Source organism: Ciona robusta, chromosome 4 (assembly GCF_009617815.1).
Source record: "Ciona robusta chromosome 4, ASM961781v2".
Lineage (NCBI taxonomy): Eukaryota > Metazoa > Chordata > Ascidiacea > Phlebobranchia > Cionidae > Ciona > Ciona robusta.
In genome coordinates this window covers 7,557,642-7,572,316 of record NC_143238.1, presented here as the reverse complement: position 1 = coordinate 7,572,316, position 14,675 = coordinate 7,557,642, and the positions used below count along the sequence as shown (strand labels likewise).

At 39.9% G+C, this 14,675-nt stretch overlaps 4 protein-coding genes across 5 annotated transcripts; 2 read left to right on the top strand and 2 right to left on the bottom strand.

Annotated features, from left to right (window-relative positions):
• The first annotated feature begins 398 nt into the window (after positions 1 to 398).
• LOC149737288 (uncharacterized) lies at positions 399 to 5,233 on the top strand. Its single transcript, XM_089876052.1, has 17 exons — positions 399 to 625; positions 786 to 980; positions 1,054 to 1,201; positions 1,319 to 1,747; positions 1,937 to 2,057; positions 2,286 to 2,449; positions 2,543 to 2,618; positions 2,688 to 2,937; positions 2,996 to 3,183; positions 3,237 to 3,358; positions 3,619 to 3,784; positions 3,940 to 4,034; positions 4,089 to 4,213; positions 4,341 to 4,478; positions 4,659 to 4,797; positions 4,876 to 4,932; positions 4,987 to 5,233. Exons 2-17 carry the CDS (start codon positions 819 to 821, stop codon positions 5,052 to 5,054), a joined length of 2,448 nt encoding a protein of 815 aa, XP_089732178.1. The 5' UTR covers positions 399 to 625; positions 786 to 818; the 3' UTR covers positions 5,055 to 5,233.
• A 138-nt stretch (positions 5,234 to 5,371) lies between these two features.
• LOC149737287 (uncharacterized) lies at positions 5,372 to 8,494 on the top strand. Its single transcript, XM_089876073.1, has 6 exons — positions 5,372 to 6,072; positions 6,322 to 6,466; positions 6,643 to 6,706; positions 6,762 to 6,899; positions 7,238 to 7,441; positions 7,694 to 8,494. Exons 1-6 carry the CDS (start codon positions 5,398 to 5,400, stop codon positions 7,890 to 7,892), a joined length of 1,425 nt encoding a protein of 474 aa, XP_089732199.1. The 5' UTR covers positions 5,372 to 5,397; the 3' UTR covers positions 7,893 to 8,494.
• Positions 8,047 to 11,180, bottom strand: LOC149737286 (derlin-2-like). Its single transcript, XM_089876084.1, has 7 exons — positions 11,043 to 11,180; positions 10,468 to 10,607; positions 10,044 to 10,137; positions 9,586 to 9,708; positions 9,221 to 9,293; positions 8,561 to 8,651; positions 8,047 to 8,479 (listed from the first exon to the last, which is right to left on the bottom strand). The coding sequence occupies exons 1-7, from the start codon at positions 11,133 to 11,135 to the stop codon at positions 8,248 to 8,250; spliced, it is 846 nt and encodes a 281-aa protein (XP_089732210.1). The 5' UTR covers positions 11,136 to 11,180; the 3' UTR covers positions 8,047 to 8,247.
• LOC149737285 (UDP-xylose and UDP-N-acetylglucosamine transporter-like) lies at positions 11,161 to 14,353 on the bottom strand. Of its 2 annotated transcripts, XM_089876083.1 has the most exons (7): positions 14,199 to 14,353; positions 14,019 to 14,131; positions 13,617 to 13,730; positions 13,385 to 13,487; positions 12,914 to 13,033; positions 12,412 to 12,579; positions 11,161 to 12,150 (listed from the first exon to the last, which is right to left on the bottom strand). In XM_089876083.1, exons 2-7 carry the CDS (start codon positions 14,102 to 14,104, stop codon positions 11,746 to 11,748), a joined length of 996 nt encoding a protein of 331 aa, XP_089732209.1. In that variant the 5' UTR covers positions 14,105 to 14,131; positions 14,199 to 14,353; the 3' UTR covers positions 11,161 to 11,745. The 2 variants fall into 2 exon arrangements, with proteins under 2 accessions (XP_089732209.1, XP_089732208.1); XM_089876082.1 differs by lacking the exon at positions 14,199 to 14,353 and having other exon boundaries at positions 14,019 to 14,192.
• Positions 14,354 to 14,675: the final 322 nt, after the last annotated feature.

The window sequence follows — 14,675 nt, the reverse complement described above, 5'->3', positions numbered from 1 at the left end:
TTGTCATCGCCTCCTAGCGGAAAAATTTTTCCGTCTTCTCTGTATAGCTCCATGTATAGTTTTCCCCCCTAGCACACCAGCCTATCTGCTCTGTACCGGAGAATTCTTCACCAGTGCCCTGCTGTTAACCAACTTTAATTAATATCATTTTTAGCGTTTTTTTCATTTACCACAATCTTACACTAAATACACCGACCGCGCGAAGTAATTGATACGAACAGGTAGTTCAATGACGTCACAATACTTTAGTTCCCCATGATTGATATTCATAGAAAGCATTGTGACGTCATAATAGAAGGCAACACGGTTCCCAACATTTCAGGTTCAAATTTAAACAAATTAATTAAAGTGAATGAACAACGAAAATAAGCAATTAAATTATTTTATTTATTCTTTTTACGGGAAATATAAATGATCGGATTTGACCTAACGTGACCTTCGTGTTGTTTGTTCACAATCGACTAAACAAACACAAGCGCGATGCGAGCGCTGTCTCTAAGCAACCTTACAAGCTATAACACAAAGGAGTATTGTGACGTCGATTCGCGGGAGGTTCTACCTTCGATTCTTCGTCACAAACGATTCTTTACTTTCAGAACCAGCAACAGATTTGTCATTCCGGCAGGTACCGTTTAAACTAATTAAACGTAACAATAGTCATTATTAATTAACAATTAAACGTTGTAAATAAACAAGAGATATATTTTGAGGTTTAGAATCAGAAATTATGTTAAGGGTTCGTTGTGTTTATTTATAATGAAAAGTTTTAACAATGATTATTCCAGAGGTCGAAATCTACCCCTTGCCCGTCGGGTGGTATGTCACGTGCCGCCAGCTCACGTGGTCGTGGGAAGAAAGAGGGCCCACCCCCCAGAGTTGGACCTGGAAGTACATACGCTGCACTTCCCAAGAATGTATTACGTCATATGAAACGTCATTCTAATAAACTGACCGTGGAACTGGACACTGTTAACATAAAGGTACGTATGACGTCACGATGACGTAGTATCAATATGACGTCGCGATGACGCGGTATTAACTATGACGTCACAGGTGCTTCCTGAAGAGATTTACGCGAATGAAGAAGTCGCCATGATGACGTCAGTGTTGCACGCCCAAAACAACAAAATCAAGAAAATCCCTCGAAGTATTTCAGCGTTGCAAAGTTTGTACGAAGTTGATATGAGGAATAATGTTATCGGTGAGTTTAACCATTCACTCAGTTATATATACGTGGTAACTCGTGGAAGCGGCTGTCGTTGCCGCCCATGAACAAGTTAAATTCTTTCATTCTATTTTTAACAATACCTTTTAACAGGGGCGCTCCCAGCTTCTGTTGCGAAACTTAAGAAATTATCTTCACTGAACGTTTCCGACAACCGGTTGAAAGCACTTCCCAAAACAATTCATAAAGCGTCCGGGTTGGAGACTTGTGACGTATCAAACAACAAGATTAAAAAGCTGCCAAAAAATATCGGACAGTCAAACATGACGTCATTGGATGTTTCGCAAAACTCGATCAAGATTTTGCCCAAGTCGATTTACAGATTACCACGGTCGCTAGATGTCTCTGGTAATCAGATCGAGGTGCTTCCCCCAATCGTCATCACGAAGAAAAGCAAGGGGAATATTTCTCAAATAAATTTATCCGACAACAAACTATCGAAACTCCCCGAAGATATTGATAAACTACAACGGCTTACGCATATCAATGTTTCGGGGAATCATCTCCAATCTTTACCAACAGGTATGTTATATGTTATTAAATGAATGTAACTTATTTATAGGAGGTTAAGAGCAACGACAGTTATGACACGGGTGTTCTGTTTGTGGGTGATGGTGTTTTCTGTATGTCTGATAATTTGGACAACCCATTAGCGACCACTGGGTTGGATTTGATATCACCACCCCATATGCATAACCCTCCTACCTTCAGCCATTGGATCGCTCAAGTACCTTCACCACCTCGATGCGTCATCAAACAACATTAAGGTTTTCCCACAATCGGTTTATTCGCTCGGATTCTCGCTGACGTCATTGAACTTGACGAACAACAGGTACGCCATACATACGTCACAAACCATATCATGACGTCATACTTGTATCGTGCGTTTAGCAGCCACGCAAAATATTCCTTAATCTGCATGTCAAATACGGAACAATTTTCCTCAAGTATTTTCGCTCGTAGCGTGTTTTAACGACTGTAGTTTTGCTGCTAGTTCTCTTTGTTGTTTTAATTAAACTTCGCTATCGTATTCGAAGCAAACAAGTAAATGTTATCATAGTTTGGAGTCAATACCCGATGGTATTGGATCTTTGAAACGACTTCGCGTCTTCATGTTGTCGTTCAACAAGTTACAAACATTACCCAACGATATGAATGGACTTGTATCCCTTCAACAACTACATGTGTCTAACAACAACCTCACTAACTTGTCGCCGTTGATTGGTAAGTTTGGTACAACATCTGAATGGAGTTAACACGGAGTTTGCAAAACACATACCACCATTACACACCACAAACTAATACACCCCCCCTCAGGTCTCCTCCACCTTGAAACACTCGACGCCTCCAACAACAAGATAACATCCCTGCCCACCGAGATGCATACCTTAAGGTTGGTAACAATCTAAAATATGACGTCACATACCCCTACACTATGACGTCACATACCCCATTATTACAGATGGTTGTTCATTCTAAATCTCGCAAACAACCAACTCACCTCTCTACCACCATCTATCGGCCACATAAAAGCGTTAAAACAGCTTTACCTCCGAAACAACCGCTTGGAGTCGCTCCCGAGCACCCTTGGTGAGCAACAGCTCCTCCAAGTGGTGGACGCGTCGGATAACGAACTCACCAACCTCCCTGATGATCTGAGGAAGTGGCGGACCTTGGAACAACTCATACTAGCTAGGAACCAACTCTCGCAGGTGAATCCTCGCATGGCGTGACACCTATGGAACATTATTGGTGATTATTCCATCACAGATCCCGAAGTCGATCAAGTATCTTGGTATGTTGGATAAGTTTGACGTCAGCGACAACAACTTCGTGACGTCACCGCTACCGGACGCGGCTTCTAAAGTACTCCGGGAACTGAGGTTGGCCGGAAACCCATGGCGTCTTCCTCCGTTAGGTGGCGATGATAACCGGAGCTTAATAACGCGGATATACAAGTTGGTTGTGACGTCATAATGTATGTATTCATCTAACCATTGTTTCGTCACAGGGAGCTCAATGGTATTGTGACGTCATTGGACCTATCGCGCGTCGAGTTGGAAGAATTTCCGCTTTCGATTTGTAATTGTCGAAACCTCCGTGAATTGAAGCTTGCTGGGAACTCCATTAAATGTGAGGATGTTGTTTAATAATGGGGAGTATTGATGGGTGTTGTTGATCTGCTAATCTGGGTAATGGTTTGGCTGAAGCATTAAAAGTATGTTATGTCTGGTCGACCCTGGAACCATTGTGTGTCCTTGGGCGAGACACTTAACGATATTTGCGCAGTGGTCACTAATGAGTTGTAGCACCCTGGGTAATTCGGTCTCCTCGTTGCATGCTGGTCCCATCCATGTGGAACAACCACACCACAATAACACACCCCCCCACAGCGATCCCGGGAAACATTGGTAGATTGAGGTTGCTCGAAATATTGGATGTTTCAAACAATCAAGTTGCTAGGATTCCCGAACAAATAGGAATCCTCACCCACCTCCAAGAACTACATGTTTCAAACAATTGTCTCGAAAACTTCGCCCAAAATCTCACAAAGTTAAGGTGGGTAGATGACGTCATTCCAATTGTTTTGTGTTTTAACGACTGTTGTTTTGCTGCTACTTCTTTTCTCTTCATTGTTTTCATTAATCTTCGCTATCATATTCGAAGAGATAAATTAACTTTATATTACGTCATCACATACGTCATCACTGCAGATCGCTTCAAATCCTCAACTTTGCCGGAAACCAATTGACGCAACTTCCGGAGAACTTTGGAGAGTTGAACAAACTAACTTCCATGGATCTTTCGGGTAACCTATTATGACGTAATAAGCTTCAATAATGACGTCATTGTTACATCACAGACAACCAATTGTTGGAGTTACCAAATGATCGAATCGACGTCTTAGCTTCGTTGATGACGCTCAACATTTCATACAACAGAGTGAAAAATATCCCAACGGACCTGCCCTATCTCTATCGTATGCAGGTGAGACTGGGTTCGAAGCTCGTCGATGCCACCGTTGTGTACTTGAGTAAAACACAACCCAGTGGTCACTAATGGGTTGTCCAAATTATCAGCCATACAGAATTACCGACAAATCTTAAACCTCCAGATTATCAACCTATCGCGTAATGATCTGAAGTTGCTCCCTACCGACATCTGGCGGATGAAGTCTTTGACCTCTCTCGACCTCACCGACAACCTGATCGAGTCGATCCCTGAATCCATCGCGAAGCTGCCGGCGTTGAAGGTTTGTGACGTCATAATGGTGGTTCATAATACCGTATGTTGGGTTAACCAGCCACGCTTTTATTTTGCATTTTTCCTCAAGTATAGATCTGCTAATTCCTTTTCCTTCGTTGTTTTAATTAATTTGATCTTCACTATCGACGGGATAAACAACCCAATGTTATCCTCATCTTATAAACAGGAGTTGAATTTGACTGACAACAAAATAAAGGTTTGGCCGAAATGCATGGCGGTGCTGACGTCAAAGGTCAAAGTTGAAAGTTCGGGTCAAGATTCAACGAAGAAGCGTCCTCTCAGGGAAGGGGAAGTACCCGAGATCGGTAAGTCATGTGGTGGATATTATTCCGCACCTTCAACCCAGTGGTTGCTAACGTGTGTTTTACATTCAATCTCTACAGAACCGCCGCCACCGCCAAAACAAAAGAAATCCAAATCGAGTCCCAAGCTCGGAAGAGGTTTGTTTATGACGTCATAATCATTATTAATATACTGATGACGTAATAATGCAGGTGCGCGACCGAAGACGGCGACAGGTGTTCCGACAAAACCGCTGGAGGGCGCCATACCCTCCAAGTAGATAATGCAGTATATGTGACGTCATAATAGAGATTATATCTTCTGCCTACGTCATCACAGCCGAATCGAATGCAGTACGGTGACGTCACTGATGACGTCATAATATAATTACCGCCCACTTTCTTGCGTCATAATTAAACCATTGTCGTGTAATAAACCAGGTATTGTACAAAACAATAGGTGGTTATGACGTCATAATCCACCTATTCTGGAAATCTTGTTTACCGGAAGTGTCGACACCGCGCGTGGAATCGTGTGCTGTGACGTCACAGTGGCCCACGCGACAGAGGCGTTCTAGAATTGCAACAATTGTTTGAAACAATCATTTTAGAAAAAGATTAACAATGAATAACACTGTGTTAGAACCTCCGTATTCCAAACCATATTGGTTAGTATCAGAAGTCGGGATCTGGGTTTGTACATTAAGTTTCGTCTATTTGCTGCTGGGTTGCGCGCTTTATTTGGCAAGTTTGGGGAAAGACAAGAAAAAAGTGACAACAGAACAAAAGTTACTGCGGATTTGTGTTTTTAGTTCTTGCTTCGCGTTGGCGCGTATGGTGTCGGATCATACGGTAGCTTTTGTTGGATGGAGGAACAACACAACATGTGTACGGACGGTCAACGTCAGCACTGCTTTGTATGCCCCAAGTATTTATTCTATCTATGTCTTCCTGTGGTTTCGACAAAACGAGTTTTACTCCAACCCAATATTGAAACACCTCGCCAACAAACATTTGATTCGGTTCAGCCGCGTCACAATCCTTCTATTGTTCATCGCGGGGTTCGCGGTGACGGTGTTGTTCCAAATTCCAGAGGTTACAGGATGGGACTTCAAGGCGACACCCAGCGGTTGTATTGACGTGGCCGACATCGCGGATATTGAAGCCCTCCCAACTATCCTTGTCGTGATAACTATCGTTGGGCAAGTGGCTCTGCTGGGGTTGCTTGTCTATCCAATACTTGTTACAAAGAAGAACCAGCAGCAAATGACGTCATCGAGGAGTGTGACGTCACCTAAGGTTAGTCAAACTCAAATCTTTGATGCAAATGCACTAAATAAGTTTAGTATTTCTATCCACTAGCGTGTTATAACGACTGTCGCTTTACCGTTATCTTTATGACGATGTATATTTCTCCGTTACTGAAGAAACTACGTCATTTATTTAAATGTTTAAAATAGTAATAAATACGACGTAACGTTGAGGGTGATTGTTTATAAATCGCTGACCCACAAAGTGAAGTATTCCCCCCCCCCACCCCAACCACAGGTTGACCGATCCCGCCCGTTGTTGCAACAAGCCATCGTAGGCCGTATGCGTGAAAGGGGCTCCGTTGGTATGGATGCCGCCCGGAAGTCAAGTGACGTCATCGATGACGTGGGTAGCAGTGACGACGACATCTCGCATAGCGAACGTGAGTTGTCATGGTGATTTAACTGTTAATGAAACTTTTACTCCTGTGTTTTAACGACTGTCGTTTTGCTGATAATCCCCTTTGTTGTTTTAATTAATTTGATCTTCGCCATCGTATTCGAACATGAGTACACAACCACCCAGAGTAGAACTTAACCTCGGTACCTTTGTGTTTAGTTTGTTGGAGCGAGGGGGAAAGTACCGACTGTGAAAGTCAAGCTGGTGACATCACAATGCATGGGTATGACGTCCTAATGATAGTTAACCACAACAATAGTAATGATTGTGATGCGCAGGTCAACGAGAGGTCATCGGTTTACAAGGAGGGACGGGGGATCCCCTGCCCCGAGAAGAGTAGCGTCACTAGGATCACCTATGAGGATCAAAGTCCGGAAGTTGAGGAGAACACCACGGAAGTCTTCCATGAGGAAGAGGTGGGGGAGGGGGGCTATTAGCTTATGGGAGTTGGGGGTCTATAGAATATCCTTTCTAAGGGGAGGTAGGGGCAATATGGGAAGGTAGGGGCAATATGGGACTCCAAGCTACCATTTTTGGCGGGGTGTTGGGTGTCCGTAGTGGTTGTGTCTGGTTGGGAGGTTGTGGGCCATCTGCTAACTAAAAGGAAGTAGGGGGTGGAGACACCGTTGTGTGCGTGCTGGAAGATAAAGTTGAAATCAATATATTGAGGTGTCAATATTATATAATGGTAGAAATGTGGATAGGATGTTAGATTGGGCACAAAATCCATGAATAAACAATCCATTTCATCCAGGGAACAAAAGTTGACGATTCTGATCAAGAAAGTTTCAATCCTGGCATCGATATGTGTTGTGTCCGATGTCACAGCAACCATACTTCAGACCATGATATCTCTACCAGAGTTGGTTTATTTCTTTATATTTGACGTCAATTTGTTGATCAACACCGTTTGTGTGTTGTTGTCATTCAAACAATGGAGAAAAATATTCTTTCCAAGGTAATTGTGATGTCATCAATGGTGGGTGTGATCTGCGATGTCATCAATGGTGGCTGTGATGTCGGTTTGTTTTTGGGCAAGATACTTAACAGCAGTTGCTCCAACCCAGCAGCCACTAATGGGTTATAGCACCTTGAGTTGAAGCCAACTCGGGCCAACATAAACCCCATCCTCCATGACACGCTGTAGAACCTCACCCATGTAGACCTTCCTATTGCATGATCTACCACTAACATATTCACTCACCAACAGATTCACCCCACCGACCCCCCAACCCCATGACCCACCCAGCTCAGGGGGAAACACCACCAACACCCACCTACCCAACCATGACCCCCATGGTAGAAACCTCGATAATGTTTCGATCCGAAGTGGATTGTCGACGCACACAGAGATGATTGTGATGTCACGGTCGGGAACGCCAGAGGTCCATGATGTCACAAGGGTTTAATTGTGATGTCACAAGAGTTGAAAGCCCACCAATAAAAAAACTCATTTTCTATTATTTATTGGCATGTGTATGTCATTTCTACATCTTTCGTTTTTATCCCCCGCAATAAATTAAGTTTGTTTGTCGCTGTTTAATTGTGATGCAACAACCAGTGTAATATCTTGACCTTGTATTCATTGCACAACGAAATATAACGCGTTCTTAAAGGCAATTGTGATAAATAGACGCCAAACCTGGGGTGGCAGGGTGGTCACTGCATTAATCAGTAAACATTATTATGTGTCTAACTATCCCTGCCTCCCCTGTGTTTATATATATTTTGCATCTATGAGTTTTTGTAACAATAAAAATTTGACTAATCTTCTTCCTGGATGTCCCCATGTGCCACACCCTCTTGACCCCCAGCCACACCCTCTTGGACCCCAGCCACGCCCTCTTGACCCCCGGCCACGCCCTCTTGACCCCCGGCCACGCCCTCTTGACCCCCGGCCACGCCCCCTTGACCCCACGCGAACCCTCCAGGCCTCTCTGCTTCCGGTAGTGGTGCGTAATCGTCGACGTTGGTCGGAGCATCGAATAAATATTTTCTGCCATAGACACAACATTAACGTTGATACTACCATAGACACAACATTAACGTCGATAATACCATATAAGGACACACTTACAATACACGAGGTGTGTGCAACAACCTGAACCCCCCCCGCTGTTTCGGGAAAACATCTTCAAGGAAATAATAAATATGTCCGCACGCGATTCCTGAAATATAAATACATGTTTAGAATGAATGTTAAATGTGATTTACAACGAAAGTCGTTAACACGGGTGTTCTGTTTCATACAACTCGTGCCTGCTTATGAGTTACCACGTATGTAACTTTGTGGGTGATTTTTTTTATGTACGGCTGATAATTTGGACAACCCATTAGTGACCACTGGGTTGGAGCAATTGTCGTTAAGTGTCTTGCTCAATGACACATACGCCCACAATGGCAGCAGCGACAAGCCTTGATCGTAACCTCTAACCTAGAAACTTAACAATGTGACGGACATCGTGTAATACGTAAACATTCCATGAACTGATACGCATATTTATACATGTCACCACACAAACATCATATATATCACACAAACATCATATATATCACACAAACATCATATATATCACACAGGCATCATATATATCACACAAACATCATATATATCACACAAACATCATATATATCACACAAACATCATATATATCACACAAACATCATATATATCACACAAACATCATATATATCACACAAGCATCATATATATCACACGAACATCATATTTACCCACCGAGCCCGTCAACGATGATCGGATTATTCAACATCAGAGAAAACCCGATAAGAACCCACGGTAAGTACGGTGCCTGTGATGTCATAATGGTTAATATAATAACCATTGTTTAATAAACATGGGGGTGACATGTTACCCCAATATTTGAAACAGCGGTGACATTTTGGTTTAGCGCTGCAGTTTTAAACTAAAACTGATTCAGGATTTTACCAGAAATAACAAAATTCAACACATTATGCGCTAACAGAATAAAATTTAAAATTAAAAACACACGTAATATTACCTACTTGCAATCAGCTTAACAGAACTTTCTGTTCCATAAAACACAGCATTAAGTTTTTTATCTTTAATCAGTTCATACCCACCTGGAAAGTTATAATCCCGAAGAAACTCATCCTCACATAAGGATTCCTTCGACTCCACACGTATACAAGTAATATAGTGAAAGCTTGGCCGAGAAAAACTAAGTTTACGAATAAACCAAATATCTGCGGGGGGTGGGGGGTTAAGGTACATAGATATCATATACAGATGGTTGGGTTTGTGTATAGTTATGTTATTTCCATGAAGTTAATGTTTAGTATTGTTTAATACTATTTCTATGAAATGTTAATGTTGTATCTTTATCACGAAACAAACATCGTTTCCACTTAATTTGGAAGCAATACTGCAACAGCATATAAATAAATTAGCTTTATATGCTGTATTATACCTATATATATATTATACCTATATATATATTATACCTACATATATATTATATACGAACATGTTTAATATTCTATTTAAACATGATTTCTAGTTTAATGTCAACAAAAGATACGCTCATGATAATTCCCCCGAGAATGAACATAAAAACAAAATCTGCCGTTCTTCCTCGAAACGAACCTTCCTCCAACATCCGACAATATCGGTATCTGATGTCTATGGTCAGGAAAGTAAACGGGGAGTTAAATATTATAAGCTTGTAATGTTATTATAAATATTAAACAAACTATGATATCATACAGACGGTTGGGTCTACATAATATACAAATATATTTTGATATACCAATTTATCCTACATGTTTGGTGCAAATTATATAATTAATAAAATAAGTCGACTACTGTTGAGTCGCTAAATGTTTTTACTATGGAAACAAAAGTTAAAGTTATGGCCAGAAAAAGCAAACATTAAATTCCAAACCTTTTTGATTTATTAATAATAAGACTTAATTAAAACCATAATGTTTAATATACGAGGATACAGAAATATCATGTTAAAAAGGAAATTGAATCCGAAAGTTCCAAAGAAGAGAAAGTTGGTAACAAGTCTCCATATTTGGTAATGTTTGAATATCAAGTCCGGGTTAAAATAAATTTGAAACGGAGATATCACTTCAAGTTGCTGTGAATATATAAGGTTTCTATGTTACTTATAATTATATAACTTAATAAAAGCACAACTGGACGGGGCAATGACAGTCATTAAAACAATGGTAGCAGCATCGGGCCTTGAACCCATAACCTCTGGGGTGAAGGCTGACTCGTTACAATTTTAAAACCTCAAACAAACGCATGTGTGCGACGCTATAATAGAAAGTTTAAAATTGAAGATTTTAAACTAGAATTCAAAAAATGTTATTTTAAAATTAAGCTTTTGGCTTTGACAGTAAAGTTATTAGATTTATAATAAACGAACTAAAGCCTGCAGAATGTTAACTACGTTTTTAGTCCCTGTGAAGAATCCTCCGTTCGAAAACAGATTATGCGATTAGTTGGTTGTTAACACCATACATGGGGATTCTTCACTTTTACCACGATGTTAAATAACTAAACTTACGACTGCAATTGTAGTCAATACGCATGCTGTTGTATAAGCTCTTGTTATCGTTGGTATTTGCAAATATTCTTGTTGGAACGGAACATGCGCCATCCTCAACGACACGTACAATATAATATATTGTTTCTATGTTCTATATTTTGGCGCAAAAGAAAACGGGCACGTAAGTTGTTTCGGTTAAAGAGCGAATTATTACGTCATTGCAACGTCATCGCCACTACAAATTGTTACAAACAGATCTTTATGACGTAATAATCATATGCGCTTAAAGTAACAATGCACCACACATTGTGACGTTAAACATCCATTGTTATCTAACAATAAAACATTATGATGTCATAATATACTTGTGGAATAAATTGTCTACTGCAAAATTTCTATAAAAACAAAAATTGCACAAAAGTTGAAGACGAATAGCAGCGGTGGTGAATCGGCCAAATAGAAAAATAATTGTCTCCGGATGTTGCTACCAGGAATAAAGTTGTTTAAAACAGTTCTTCTGGTAAATAAGTTACTTTTATGACGATTATAAACCTTATGAAACGGCGAATAAAACTTCGGTGAAATAAAAATAATGTTTCACCAGAAGTATTTTTACATTACTTCTGGTAGCAACAAAGGATGATATTTTTGAAAGTGTTCTATAAGCGAAACATTCTTGAAAAAACAAAATTAACATTTACAGCGATTTCAATCATTAAAATTAATTTGATTTCAGTTTGTGTACGCCGTTGGTCGATACCGGGTTTGGGGATTTCCCGGTTCGTTTCCAGCTCGAAATGTCTGAGTAAAGAATTGTTCCAACGAAGACAAAGATCGCACCGATGATGTGCGAGGATGTGAAGTGGTTTCCGAAGTAAACGACGGAGATAAAGATGGAAACGAACTTCCGCAAAGTTATGAGGAGTGTTACCGTCAGTGATGTTGTGACTGTTGTGAGATAGAAGATGCATCGGATACAAATATATTGCGTGACGATGTTCATAACCATGTGCTGCCATAATATGGGTAGGTGAGTGGTGGGTGATGGGGGGGAGGCGTTGAGGATTTCTATGTTGGTTACGATTGTCGGGGCAACGAAGATGAACAGCGGAAGGGGTATCAGGTGCTGGGGGGGTAACGTGGGGTCATTAAAAATTAAAATAAAAAAATATTGAGATTTGATGGAAGGAAGAAGCGCGGTCGTTACACCTGGTAGACATCGAGCCAACTCTGTCTTAAACACTGGTAGTCAAGGACCTCACTCATATACAATAAAACAACTTACGTTATAAAACAACTTACGTTATAAAACAACTTACGTTATAAAACAACTTACGTTATAAAACAACTTACGTTATAAAACAACTTACGTTATAAAACAACTTACATTATAAAACATCGCTTCACGAGATTGCTTCCCGTATTGTCGGAACAACCTCTCTTGGTATATGCCGAGTCGTGCTGACATCAGCAGTGCGTACGTTAGTAACGTAACACCGAGGATTATCGTAAAAGGGGAAGTACCCATGCTGCTTGTTTGTGCTTGGTGCATCCCCTGTGTGGAGAATGTTCGAAATATTTGTTACGAAACTTATCTGACTTACTTTAGATCATCATAATATAACTTAAACATTACCACAGATTAACAGTGCTTGACTGTTGTTTGTATATTCTAATATTTTTAAACCTGCGGAAATACCGGGTATGGCAACACGTTGAATTAAATAGTTAATTTTAATTCAACGTGTAAAAGTTAAAAATTACTATGTAGCATCCCAGTGCTTTGGTCAATAAAGTTGATTGTCTAGTTTCACAATTTCTAAATATTGAAGATTGGTTGTTATCTCTTCACTTTATTTTGGTCCTAAATAAAATGGACAACAACTCACCGTGGCGAGCGTGCAGATAAATATCCCGACAGAAACGAAGAGAACGGACACGAACTTTGACGGTGGATATCTTTGTTTCATCACAATACAGCCTAATAATAAGTTGGCAACCAATGAACCCTGGAAGGAAATGGAGGTTGTGGGGTTACAGTGTTGCCGGATTTATGTTTGTTACAGTGTTGCCGGACCTGTGTTAGTCTCATTTTTGCTGGACCTAATATGGCAAGCCTTTTGTCATTCACTACTTTGTTGCATTTTGCATGTTTATGAAATATATGCAACGAAAATATGGGGTGATGTTGGGTGTTTAAATTGCATAGGCACCACATCTGGGGTGGCAGGGTGGGCAAGTTTGACAACCTTGATTTTAATTATAAACAGCAAGACACAAAATTATGCTGTTATATAAATGACAAATAAATAAAAATAATATGTTTTGAAACATAAACAGTGTAATAACAATGTACTCACAGATTTAAATATCATATGTAGAGGCATCGGTATGTCGCAATCGAGGGCCATAATATTTGTGATGTTGACAGTGAAATGCATTGCCACCATCATGAGGTAATTCCTGTGGATATTCAATCAGCTTGTTTTTGTTTGTTTGGTAACGAAGGGTTAACAACATCAAAAAAGAGGTTAAAAAACAAACTCCTAACATTCCCCACTACCATTAGATCGTAATTATTCCCACACTTACTTCATCGGAATAATTCGTTTAGTTTTTCCAAACTTGTTATGAAACACCAGTCCTTCCAAGAATATGAAAAGAAATTGAAAGAAAACGATCATATTGCCGCTGTTGGATGAAGCGCTGGGAAAAACAATGTGATGTTTAATTCAACTATTTATAAGTTTGGAATAAAACAACGTTACATGCGACGGTGCGAATATTAAACCAAGTTTTTAGTTTTATGGTTAAACAAAAGTATCATGGCCAAGCCACCAGCGAATAATTCTACTAACGTTAATACTCAGGCAGGTGGGAAACCAGAGACGTAAAATGGAATACGTTAGTTCTTGGTTGGTTGGGGTCAAAGGGTTGTAGCGGGTGTCATAATACATAAACGTTAATGATGTCATAGACTCATAATGAACTCACCGAATTAAATGTTCGAGGAAAATAACATTGGAGCAACAACCCACCATGACGAGCACCATGGCAACCATTGTCCATAGTTCGGCCATTGTTCCTGGGCGTCAGTGAAAGGTCAACTGATTAACATAAAAATTATTATTAAGTTAAACTTAATTAAAATATACTGCGGTAAAAACAACTTACCTAATTTGCTTCGTAGTAAAAGCTGACTCAGCGTTTATTACAGTGTTGCCAAATGTATTTACCGCAGTGTTGACCAATGTAAACTATAATTTAATTTATTGAAGCACCTATAAATAATATATCTTATTATTTACCATATTTGTATAAAAGATACGTGTTAAAACATTTTGGTTGGTTTTTTCAAAGAGATTAAAACCAATGGTCAATCTCTTTGTTTTTTTTTGTTTAAAAATCTCTAGCGATTCTAGCGGTTTGTTTAATTTAAATAGTCCGACCAGCAGTTGGCGCTGTTGAGCATAATAACAAACTTTGTTTGGGGAGTTAGGCATAACATAATTTTTATAAAAACATTAATTAAAACAAAAGTATTTAAGTTAAATAAGTTTCAATTAAACTAATGCGCATAAATACGATACAAACAACCATATTAAACAATAAATCTTTAGCGCGACCTAGCGGAATTTCTTCCTAAATATT